The sequence below is a fragment of the Aspergillus brunneoviolaceus genome (genome assembly GCF_003184695.1).
Source record: "Aspergillus brunneoviolaceus CBS 621.78 unplaced genomic scaffold BO95scaffold_1, whole genome shotgun sequence".
Taxonomy (NCBI): Eukaryota; Fungi; Ascomycota; class Eurotiomycetes; order Eurotiales; family Aspergillaceae; genus Aspergillus; species Aspergillus brunneoviolaceus.
Window position 1 is genome coordinate 824,581 of NW_020290731.1, and position 12,210 is coordinate 836,790.

Consider the following 12,210-nt stretch of genomic DNA (forward strand, 5'->3'; position numbering starts at 1 on the left):
TCATTGGGCACCAACCGACACCGTTTACATAGGGTCATCTCGATGCCATCGGTGTGACCGCCAGGATCTTGTGCAGTATCAATCGATCTGTGGCAGCGAATACTGAACCAATACTGGCCTGGACCATACGACCTATTGGACCTGGACAGGTTTCCGCGATGTACTATATTCTCTATCTTGCAAGTATGTAGATACTCTGTTTGCAATTCGTCGAACAAGGTCTCGTTCGGTCCCTTTGTGCCTTCTATGATTGGATCCAAAGGGTCACCGCTTCGGATGACCCTCGCTGTGCTTCCCATGGATGGCCGTGGTGGTGGTGGCCGTTGTTTTACCTCTCCTGGAGCACTACTGCTATGCACGTCATGAAGGACAGAGGTTCCAGCAGACCATGGCTACCTAGTGAGGACTTGGTTTCAAGTTCACGCAGCTATGATTTGCTCACTCTCTTGGAAGTCCGAGGGGGTGGCAGCCTGGGACCTTTTTTTTTCTTTCCCCGTTTCCTTTATGCTCATCGGTTTCCCACACCGTTCAGCGTCCAATAACCATGTGTACAGGTCTCTGCCGACGGCGCCGCTGGCCGGAACCTCTCTACGAATCATACAGCGGCGCTACCGGGTATACGTGCATTGTCCGAGTCAACAACCGCGAGTACCAGACGGACGCCGTCTATGAATCGGACACCCTGGCTCGGGAAAATGCAGCGATGCGGGCCTACCTGATTTGCCGCAACTTCTCCGTCAACGACGGCATGTACCCTGCCGGGCACGACCACGGCGGTGTCATCCAGGGCATTCCGGTCGCCATTGGCACCGGACGCAAAGTCCGGTACGGGGTGGACGACACGGACACCTCGACCAGTGGCGAGAGCCGAAGTAGTGGCGGCAGCAGCAGCCCGGAGAGCTATGGAGGGGACCGGATCGACTGCGACCGGCAATCAGCGATGGGCCCGTCTCGAGCGTTGGCGTTTAGTCGGTAGGCTGCTTTCTTAAGGGAGGGAGGAGGCGCGGGGAGGGGAAAGGTCTATAGGCGCACACTGGCCGTGTCGGTACCCAGATAATAAGCTTGTTCTTGCCTTGGCTTTTACAAGAGTTGAGTCAGGGAAACAGGGGCACAAGATGAGATGGAAGATCGGCTTGGCTTTTGATGACGATGACTTTATGATTTTATGACACGAACAACCCGGATATCCGATAGATCGAAGCGTCTCTTTTTTGTTTGGTTTTGGTTTGGGTCTTGTTGCCCCCATCTGATGAATGTGATGAATGCTCATTGTGGAAGAATGGATTGGACGGAACTTGTCTGCGGGTGGGATCACACAGGAACCACCCCGGATGGGATGATTGTGTGTACTGTGTATGTTTTGGAGGGTTGCATTGCGGTGGCTAGCGGTGTCTTTTCTGGGAGGTGGCGGTGTGCATTGTCGGACTGTCGGACTGCGACTGAATGTGATGTCTCACGAATTGCTTATGCGCTCAATTGCTATAGTTAGGTGTGCAGAAGGGCAGGTATGTATGTACGATACATACGGTGGTGATTTGTCTCCTCTTCTTCCGAAGCCCCGTGTCTTTTTGACTGAGTGTGATATGAAGCCACGGTCAGATTCGATGTACAGTGATTACCGACATACTCATAGTTACAACTCACAAACTCACTCAGGAAGCCTTGTGGCCTGAGGCATGCAAGATGGCTGCCACAGCCGCTGACACATCATGACGTAGGGCAGGGAAGTGGGTGAAGTGGTGTCTCCAGTTGTCGTCCAAGGCAGGAAGGCGCAACTGACGATCCACGTAATGGCCGAAGAGTGACAGCATTACCATTGCCATGACCATGACCATTACCATAACATGAGTGATGATATCAACTCCTCATCCACATCCCGGTCGAAGGACCGACCCCCTTTTTCTTCCCATTGCTTGTGAAAAGCTTGACTTGGTGTGAATTCCAGAATCTCTCCCCCCCCTCTCTCTCCAAAACACTACCACTCCCCAATTGTTCTCCCTGATAATACTTATATGCCTCTTGTCAATTGCCGCCCTCAAAAAGCCCTCACCGCAACATGCGGTCAATACTAGGTCGGATTCCGCCCATTCCCTCTCGTCAACGACTACAACAATGGGGGAGTAGTAGTCGCGCCGAGTCCGGCTTCCCTGCTGCGCCGTCAATAGTACTTTCTATGGTACAAGCGGGCCCAGGGCGGCGGCGGCGACAGTTCCAGACCGCAGCAGCGCCGCCGGCGCACTACAACTACAACACGAGCACGAGCACGAGGACTGTTGCACGGGGTGCTCCGACGGCGGGGCAAACCCGGTGGTTCAGCAGCATCAATGCGCGTCTCCAGTCCAAGGGTCCGAGGCAAGAATTGGAGCGGTTAGAGATCAAGGATGCGAAGCCTGAGGAGGACGAGGAAGGGGTCTGTTCGTCCAAGGCCCAGAAGGGGGAGGACAAACTTGGGCAGGCGATGACAAAGGGTTAGTAAATCAGATGGAAATTGCCTTTGAAACCTCTTCTACCTTTACCTTGTGTCTCCGTGTCATGCTTTGGGTGTCCAGGTGAAAAGGTGAACTAAACCAATGGTACACAGGTAAACTGTTGACTACGCCGTCACGATTGTTCAAGCTGCTCCTCCCGTTGTCGACCAAATACCACCGTGACCATAAGGGTGAGTCCCAGAATATTTCCTTCTGCCTCCGCTGTGTGCATGAAAAGAAGGGGCGCCATGCTGACTGACCTCTGTGTGTGTGTGCAAAAGACATCGAACCCATCGCTTTTCTCATCCACCCTCAGCAACCGCTTTCGCACCTGGAGCGCCTCATTCAAGCGGAGATCCCGCCTATCAAGACGAAGGACGGACAAGCCCGAGCCCCGTCCGTCTCCTTCATCGCGCTCCAACTCGAGGACAACCCGATCCGGCCGCGGAAAGCGCTCTACGAGGGCACCGAGGCAGAGGTGCGCAAGTTGGAGGAACTCGGACAGGTCAAAGAGGAGAAGCAGCCCTCGGGCGACGACACGTACACGTACCTGCGACGCAGCGAGCCCGGCGGCGGTAAGAAGTCCATGGAACATCGCTTTGTGCGGTGGTCGCAATCCACCGAGGTGGGCGACTTCATCCGCGACGCCGCGCGCGCGCGGGAGTTTATCGTCTCGGTCGAAGGCGCGCCGGCGGGCCAGCACCAGATCCACGTCGCGGTGCCCTCGTTCAACGAGCGCACGCACTTCCTGCGCATGCGGCTGCGGAAGATCTCCGACCGGATCAAGAACATCGCGGACATTAAGCATGAATGTGACGCCTTGGCGCACCGCGGGGCGCAGCGCGTAGCCATGGGCGGGTTCGGCGTGCTGGCGTTCTGGTGGTGCCTGGTGTACAAACTCACCTTCGAGACCGACCTGGGCTGGGATACGATGGAGCCCGTCACCTACCTGGTCAGTTTGTCGACCCTGATGGGTGGCTATCTGTGGTTCCTCTATCACAACCGGGAAATCTCGTACCGGTCGGCCCTCGACTTCACCATCAATGCGCGTCAGAAGAAGCTCTACGAAAGGAAAGGGGTGGATTTGCGGCTGTGGGAATCGCTGATCGACGAGGGCAATTCGCTCCGCAAGGAGATCAAGTCCATTGCTGCCGAATACGACGAGGACTGGGACGAGCTGAAAGACGAGCGCGACCAGCGCGTGACGGAAGCTTTGAAACAGGAGCGCGCGCAGAAGAACGGCTCTCGACAGAATGACAATGATACAGACGATTAATAGATTGACATGGTTGGGGGGTTCGAAAAAGTCTATTCTAGGCTAAACCGCCCTCGTCCTTTCGAACCTGATCGATCATCTCTTCCATCCTCGTCGCTCACTCCGCACAACTTTCGCTAATTGACCACACCTTCACCCGTTCCGCACCGGATCATAATATTCCTTCTTGCCCGAGACGCCACTGTTCGTCTGACTCTGCGGTTGTGGTTGTCTCTGTGGCGACTTTGAGCGACCTAGATATTCTGTCAATATTCGTTTGTTTGGCCTTGTTTTCCAAATGTGTACAGGATACAATGTATATAATTTTGACTCCGCACATAGACATGTATGTATGTATGCTTCCAACCTTCTCCTAGGCTTTGAGTTTCTTGTTCGTCCCCCTCCGAGGGTCAAATTTCGGGAACGCAACCAGAGGGCATAAGAAAGAGACCGAAAAAAAGAAGGGGAAAAAAAAAAGGCAAACTTACCCCTTTCCTCGCCGCGCCTGCGATTGCGATTATTCCGCACATCCCGGGACCGAAACACGCTGTACAGCAACCACCCCGCCACCCAGTTGGGTCCGTACTCGCCGCCGCCGGCGGCGGTTGTGTCTCCTCCCGCTGCTCCCGCTGCTCCTCCTCCTCCTGGGCCTGTGGCAGCCGCACCCCCGGTGGTGGTATTGGTCGGAGAGGCGGCGGAGGTGACGACCGCCCCGCGAGCGAACAGCGGGCGGGTCAAGGGACCCGCATTCCGGGCGATCTCGAGGATCCCCCACCGTTGTCGCTCGGGGCGGATGTGATGCCAGAAGTACGGGGGTTTGGTGGAGGGGTCGGCGGCGACGCTGTCCAGGAGGTTGGAGCGGTCTTCGTTGAGGTGGTTGTAGGTTAGGATTGCTTCGTCCTGATTTTAGGAAGGCGAGTATTAGTTTTGGGTGTTGGGATTGGGATTGGGGGGTCTTTGTGATGGTGGGGAGGTTGATATTGGGTTAGGAGGAGAGGAGATAGGGATGAGGGCTGTTTAGGGTAGGGATAGATGGCTGGGCGGGTAGATAGATTGTGTATAGACAGTCCGGGGTAGAAGAGGCGTGTGTGTATGGTTTTTCAAAAGGAAGTGTGTTCGAGGCCTGGCGTATCTTCACCATGAAACTCACACGCGTATAGAAACAAGCGTGAACGGAGGTAATCAGGGTAGAAGTTGCAAGGAAACAGACATGCTTGAAAGGGTGTATACACAATCGATCATGATATACACACAATAGAAAGACTACTCACCCTCATTGCACGATAATACTGCTCATGCTGCGGATCATGCGAGTTCAAGCCTAGGGCTTGCATAAACTCTTCCTTAGAGGCTCGAGGGCCCACAGCCATGTTTCTTACTTGTGCGAACAAATTAGGCGATCAGAAGAGAAAGAAAGCGAGACTATTGCTTTTGGTCTTGCTCTTTGCAAGTTTAGATGAATGAGTGGGCAGGATTGCTGGATTGAGTCGAGTGCCAGTGCAAGTTCTTGAACGGGAAGGAAAAGGAAGTGACAACAATGAAAAAAAGAGCAGATTGAGAGGGAAAGAACCTGGGTCGTGGATTGCCAGAGACTGAACGAGATTAGAAGAAAAGAATAATGAAGAGTGGATGCGTAGTTGGTTGTTCGAGGGGCCAAAGGTTAGTGACACCTAGATATATAAACATTTCGATCGGTTCATGATCCCACCCCCATCGCACCCCTGGTCTCCTGGTTTGTATTCAATCTCGGGGAGAATAATGGGTGAAAACGCAGAAAAGCGTGGCGAACGCCTGCTGAACAAGGATTTCTTGTCTAATGAAGTCGGCAAGTTGAGTACAAGAATAGTGGATGGGGTAGGAGGGTTGTAGAGAATCAAACAGATGGTGGCCCTGGTCATCGTAGACCAATTTTTAGGGGGTGGGTGTTTTCTCCGAACGGGAATATGAACGATGGAATAGAACGGAATGGATCTGAGAACTGGGAGAATGAGATGGATGGTAATTCAGTGAATTAGTTGTACGACGAGATTGAATGGATCTGAACGAGGATTGTCAGTTACGGTTCGCTATGAAAGTCACGACGGATAGATTCGGGGCGGCTTGCCACAATCGTTCCCAAAGGAAAGGATTTATCAGATGTAGAATCTGCTCTTTGTTTTGTGTATCATCTTGTCCTTTACCTATGACCTAACTCGCACTTAGCAAGATAGATAAGATGCATAGGTTGCCGAAAAAGTATGGACGGAGGAATGGAATGTTGGAAGAATAGATCCCCATGGATCTGCTGCAGCTGCACCATTTCTCGTCCTCAGTTGAAGATAGAATGTGAGCATCACAACCCCTCTTCCCCATCTCGACCCGAACAATAGAACACCAGAGAGTGAGAGAGCCGTTTGTTTCCCAGCAACCCCGGGTCGGAATCATCCGTCATCCGTCCCACTCTATAGACAAGGGGAAATGGTGGGGAGTGTATGTATCTATCCGATCGTCAGGAGATATGTCTGGAGACAAGGGGCGACTTTGCATTGGATCAATGGACTAAACTACCGAGATTGATTGTCAGGCCATTTCTTGACGACTTTCAAGGACAAGGGAGGGAGGCCATGACAACGTGATGATATGATGTTGGGGAAGAAGTATGGAACGCACGTAAATCCAGTGAGTACTGTACCTCGAGAGCGAGTCACGCGATCCGTACCAAGACCATACTTGCATGCTCGACTGACCTGATGAAGTTGCTAGGTTCAGGTTTGGCATGTAACATCCCCTCTTGTCTTGATGTGCATGGAGACGGAACACACGTTCAGAAGGATCTGGATTCCACTCATCCAATCCGGTTTGTTGATCATGGTAGGTGGGTGGTCAACCGAGACATTACCGCAAATCCCAAAGATGAGACTGTCAGATTTCAACTTTAGTACTTTCTCCAGACAAAGGATAACAAAGAAGAAAGACAGCAGGAATGTGCGAACAGTCAATCCATACAACCCGCCCATCCCGGTCTAACCGTCGGTTGTGTAATCAAACCGCGCTTCATCCAGGTCACTGACAGGAAAGGGTCTCCTGGGCTGGCAAGATCCAGTTGTGGCTGTTAATCCCATGGGGAAGAAGATGGTGGGAAGAGAAGATACGGCTAGTGGGGTGGTGTCCTTTCGACAGGAGGAAGGATCAGGGAGTCACTTCATCTGACTGATGGACAGATAGGAAGGCTGATGGGTGGGTGATTGATCCATCATCGACAACCAGGGAAAAAAAAAAACCGGAGAAAACAAACACTCCGGTCTGGTTTGCAAGGTCCGTTGTGACTTTTCTAGAACCCACTCTATTTAATCGATCGATCAATCAGGAATGGAATGAGGGTGAGGTGCAACAGGGAAGAGAAGGTGGGGGGGAGGGAGGGAGAGAAGAAGAACTTCTATATGCTTAGAAGCAGAAGAAAATATAATAGGATATAGTAGCTGGAAGGAGGAAGTTCCCACCACCCCACAAACCAGCCTCGCTCTTTTTGTTTACAGTTCTTCCCTTCCCCCTCAGAATATCATAACCATAATCATGACTATGACCATGACCATGACTATGACCAGGACCGGGCTAAGACATTCGTTCGCAGACAAACAGAAAGACAGACGAACCGACTCTCGAGATTTCCTGCATGCACAACATTCATTCAATCTATCCACGCAACATCCCAGCAGCACATCCTCACTGTCGAGTCGCCGTTTCTTTCCCTCCCTGCCCTCTCGGCTCCCAAATGGTTGCGCAATCTGGACTTTCGTGTAAAGGTCATAAGTGAGGCGATAGGTTGTACATCCAGACGGAGAAATGGGTTCAAACCAAGACCACATCTACCACCCACACCCAGAGGACACGCACACCGGCACTCAAGTATATACACAACACAAATACGCTTCACGCATACATACCTTTCCAGCCCAATTCGCATCCTCTCTCCCTCTTGAGCCGCAAAGCGGACAGTTGACCTGGACGGATCGGTTCTTCCTTTTCCTTTCGTCCTTCCCAATCCTTTCGCGCGAGAACGAGTCAACTACCACTAGACTGATGTGATAAGGGTGAAGTGAGAAGAGGAAAAGCAAATCATCTACCCTGAGTTTGTCTGTTTGTCTGTCTCATCCTAAGTTCCCTTGGCTTGGAGGAATCACAGGTTCATATACAAGGTGGGTCTAAAGAAACAAACGCGGGCTGGGGTTCAACTCGAAAAAGACAGAAGACTGGAGAGGGGGGGGGCGGGGGAGGGGAATTGGGTATTAGATGAAAATTGAAATGTGCGATCAACCCTCGTGATGATTCGTGACGACGACGACGATGATGAAGATGACATGCAAGAGACAAAAATACAAACAGATGCTGCTGTTCCCTTCCCTTTCTCCTCGCTTGTGGTGCAGCCTTGATGGAAAAGACTATCTTTTATTGTGTGGAAGGGTGATTCGCTCTCGTGGTCACCTCTCCGCTCGGGCGGTATCGATTTGCATTGGGTCTTCTTGTACGGAGTGTATGGCCTCACTCCCTCACGCGGCATTATTCAGTTCAACTCAGTAACCCAGCATGCTTGCTTCATCTTCTCTCTACCTTGCCCCGTGGGTCATCTGAAGTTCTCGGTGGGTTTTCCTTGATCGTGGTTTAGGGGCTCTCTCCATAGTATCTGCGCAAGAAATCCTCGACCTCCTTGTAATCCTTCTTAACTTGGGTCAGGGTCTTGCGGATATTCTCAAGCGAAACATCCTGATCGGGCTCATCGTTGGTGCCAGTCTCATCCTTGCCGGCTCCGTAGTGCTGGATCTTCTCACATGCGTCCTTGACCTTAATCAGTCCCAGAGTGGCGGAGGAACCTTTCAGGTAGTGACCCAGAGACGAAAGCTCGGCCAAGTCCTTGTCCGCTCTGTTGTTATCGAGGGTCAGTAAGCACTCGAAAGAATGGAGACCATGGCTTACAGGTGCTTCTCCATCTTATCGAATGTGTTCTCTGCCTGATCAAAGAATCCAAACACGATGCCTTTACTGAAGTCATTATCGCCTTCGTCATCCATTTCAAGAATCTGCTCGAATGTGTTTTGGTCGATGGTCTCCGACATTTCTGCCAGCGTGGTTGGGGGGTTGGTAGCGGCGGTGCTGGTGGCGGTCGTGGTGGCAGGAGCAGCAGAGGCACCGCTGCTGCTGCTCTTGGGGGTATCGGCAGAAGCTGGAGCAGCAGCAGCAGCAGTGGTGGTGGTCGTGGTGTTGTTAGGGGTGTCATTGGTAGCAGCGGTGCTGTTGGTGCCGCTGATCTTCTCCTTGGGCTAGTGCGCACAGTTAGCAGTTACAAACGGCATTTCTGGACAAGGGGCTCGCGGGTACGTACAGACTCCTCCACGGTCTTAGTGGTGGTGCTGGGCGCCATGGTGGAAATCGGTGGTGATGAGATGAAGCTTGTCACTCGGTTGGCTGGATCGAGGTGTGGAAAGTGACTCGTGTTGGCGGGGGAGGGGAAGTCAAACGCCCTCTCGCGATCACCCGAACTGGAAGGATGGCTCTTGCGCGCTTGTCTTCTGTTTTGACGCTGTGGGTCGGTCTATTCCGGATATTCGCCGAGCCCAAAACGGAAACCTGCGAACACAGCGGGTATACTTGGGGTTTGGGAGGGAAAATTTACACGGCACGAATCTGTAGAGGATTCACTGGTCAGTTTTGGTCTTTCTGGTCCGCATAGCAAGTTTACAACAACAGCGGCAGCAGTGGCAATAACAACGGCAATAGCAGTAACAGCAATAGTAGCGCGACAGGTTCCTGGTGAGATGGCCCTACGCAATGAGGGTGTTACGACAGGTCTTCAAAGAAATCCACCTAGCACCACACACAGAAATCAAGGTATAGAGCAGACTGTCCAAACAGCAGTGCACACAAGATGGACAGAGGGGGAGTTCATCAATTCAAGATTGACTGTAAGATGTATGTGTGTGTGTGTAGCGGAATGCGAGATCGAATCCCAAAAGACAAGGATGTGAATAATCAAGGGAAGCTCAACAGAGGGGGGATGGGGAGCGGGGCGAAAAGAGGAACAGACAAGGAATCTAATTAATTTGCAGCTTGCGAAGGTTGCTTCAGATATGCTCTCGCCGCCTGGGGTAAGGTATCAAAAGGAACCGGTGAGACTGGGATCCAAGGTGAAGTGGCGTGTGAAAGATGAATGAAAGGGAAAGGAAAGAGATATGGTGCGGTGCAAAATGCAGATATCACTCAATCACAGCACATACACACTAAATGGGGCGCATATGGAGATCACCTAGAGAGAACAGCTGTCTGGATCAGGAGGAGACGGAGTCACGCAGCGGCCAGTGGATAAGGTAATGAAAAAGAATAGAGGGGGAGGGGTAGTGGTTGTGTAGAGAGGTAGAGTAGAAGACAGCCGAATGTCAAAAAGCGGAAGCAAGCACAAGCAAAATGAGAACAAGAAACACTGAGAAAGAACAACGCGTTCCTAGTGAAGCACGAAGAGGGGACTTTTCCCACCTTGGACCCAATTTCCTTTCCACAGTTCAGATGGTTCGAGTATCGAATAGTCTCAAGCAACTCTGAGCACCTATGACGGAAAATAACCAAATTAAAATAGATTAAGAGAGATGGGGAAGAGATGATGACGATAAGGCAAAAGAGGCGATGGGACAGGAAGGTTCCCGATTTGGACAAGTGACTTTGATGGAAGTATTAGCGAAGAGGGGAGGAGGGGGAGAAGAAAGAGAGAGGAGAGAGAGAGAGAGAGGGGAGAAAGGGGACAGCGATTGAAGTTCTCTTTCCCCCCTTTCTCTTTTGTTCATTGGGGGTTTTTTTTGTTTTCTGAATTTCCTTTTTTTTCTCTCTTCTCTTTTTTTTTTCTCTTTTACAGTTTTGTTAGGCGCGCCGTGAAAGAGGAACCAGAAAGTGGAGGGGCAGAGAGAGAGAAAGGAGGGGAGTCAGTGGGCTAGGTTGGCGGACAACCGATAAACAGATCAAATAAGAATAATGAAGAATCATACAGTATGGTACCTACAGGAAGTAAGGCACTTTCCTTTCCTTTTCTTTTACGTCTCTTTGGGTCTGTCTCTTTTACTCAGCTAATTGGTGGTCGGGTTTGATCTAATTCGAGAAGTGCAGAATTAGTCCCGATGATGAACACGATTTGTGGTTAACAGTCAAATCTTAATCGCAAAATACTCCCAGGGAGTAACAGAATCGAAACTGGTGCGAGTGCCTTAGATTCCAAGTGGAATGAATTACTTACGGTAAGTTCCTTATTTTAGTCACCGTTAGGGTCGAAGCGACTGGGGATTGGGATTATCGAGGTGCTTAAGGATTCTGGATCAGATGGTGGTTGGTACAGTGGATCTGCCCTCATGGGACGAACCGAAGGGGGGTAAAGAAGGGGGGAAGGAGGGTCAGTGAGAGGGAAAAAAAAAACTGAATATCCGAAGAGGAAAAAGATGGAGACAACTAGATGGAACAAGTGACAGGATGGAGGTTGATGCGAAGCGGTCAACTTATTGGACACCGGCAGGGTGGGCTGCAGCAGGCATCATACAGGAGATGGAATTTTGATGATATTCACACCAATCAGAGAGTACCCGCTGACAGTTCAGTGGCACTTGTTAAGAACGAGATGAAATTGATTATTGCACTGAGTACTCAGTGAGCTATCAAAGGGACTGAGAAAGTTTACAGACTGTCGGGGAGGTGGGCTAGACGGTGGGAAAGGATTCGTAGAACGATTGTTATTGCAGCGACGACGACGACGATCAGTGCTGGGTGGAAGAAGAGAGAGCGGGACTCAAGCATATAAAACAGCCGATGACGGGATCCTCTGTCGTCATCCCGAGACTCCTCACGCCTGCTTGCGGAGGGTTGCTGACTGATATCCCAATCAAGATTAATGTCAATGTCTACTTCCATTGATGTTGACCGTGCGTCGCTGTTTGTACTCATATTCTTGCATTCGACTCTTACCATCTTATCCATGAACTGCACAGTCTGATTTGAGTACCTACCTCGCCAGAGTAAAAGCAATGCCCAGATATATGGGAGTCAGCTTGAAGCAAGAAACAATCCACAAGAAAGTGAAGGGAGGAGGTGGGAAAAGCCTCAAAAATATTTAGGTCAAACATTCCACAAATAATGAAGCCAGCGATTGGTGGGGAGGTGATGTGGGGAGAAGAGAGAGAAAAAGAACTGTGGAACAAAAGAAAAGGGCGTCAAAAAAGGGAAGGACAAACAGCCGGGACCATCCAATCCATTCATTATTCATCCATGGTGGACGGACTAACCCCAACCAAGAATGCACAACTCCATCATCGTCACCTTCCACAGTCTGCGCCCATCAACCCAGTCAAAATGCCTTTCTTCCAAAACCTAACTGAAGAGAAGAGGAAGAGAAGACAGATATGACAGGCATCAAGGGGGGCTAGACTGCCTCACCAGTATTGGCAAGTCTTGCAGGTCTGAGAGCCTGGGGACAAACCTCCG

The 12,210-nt window shown here is 51.0% G+C and overlaps 4 protein-coding genes across 4 annotated transcripts; 2 read left to right on the forward strand and 2 right to left on the reverse strand.

The window, feature by feature from the left end:
* The first annotated feature begins 17 nt into the window (after positions 1-17).
* Positions 18-1,071, forward strand: BO95DRAFT_8272 (uncharacterized protein). Its single transcript, XM_025592255.1, has 2 exons — positions 18-183; positions 555-1,071. Exons 1-2 carry the CDS (start codon positions 159-161, stop codon positions 974-976), a joined length of 447 nt encoding a protein of 148 aa, XP_025448130.1. The 5' UTR covers positions 18-158; the 3' UTR covers positions 977-1,071.
* A 1,509-nt stretch (positions 1,072-2,580) lies between these two features.
* On the forward strand, positions 2,581-3,744 carry BO95DRAFT_349844 (uncharacterized protein; the record flags this gene model as incomplete). Its single annotated transcript, XM_025582016.1, has 2 exons — positions 2,581-2,659; positions 2,750-3,744. Coding segments are annotated over 2 exons (1,074 nt in total), but the record flags the coding sequence as incomplete, so codon positions are not given.
* Positions 3,745-3,810: 66 nt separating this feature from the next.
* BO95DRAFT_8358 (uncharacterized protein) lies at positions 3,811-5,204 on the reverse strand. Its single transcript, XM_025592260.1, has 3 exons — positions 4,995-5,204; positions 4,212-4,623; positions 3,811-3,977 (listed from the first exon to the last, which is right to left on the reverse strand). The coding sequence occupies exons 1-3, from the start codon at positions 5,091-5,093 to the stop codon at positions 3,877-3,879; spliced, it is 612 nt and encodes a 203-aa protein (XP_025448132.1). The 5' UTR covers positions 5,094-5,204; the 3' UTR covers positions 3,811-3,876.
* A 3,157-nt stretch (positions 5,205-8,361) lies between these two features.
* BO95DRAFT_350317 (Hpt domain-containing protein) lies at positions 8,362-8,813 on the reverse strand (the record flags this gene model as incomplete). Its single annotated transcript, XM_025582034.1, has 2 exons — positions 8,362-8,620; positions 8,674-8,813. 2 exons carry the CDS (start codon positions 8,811-8,813, stop codon positions 8,362-8,364), a joined length of 399 nt encoding a protein of 132 aa, XP_025448133.1.
* Positions 8,814-12,210: the final 3,397 nt, after the last annotated feature.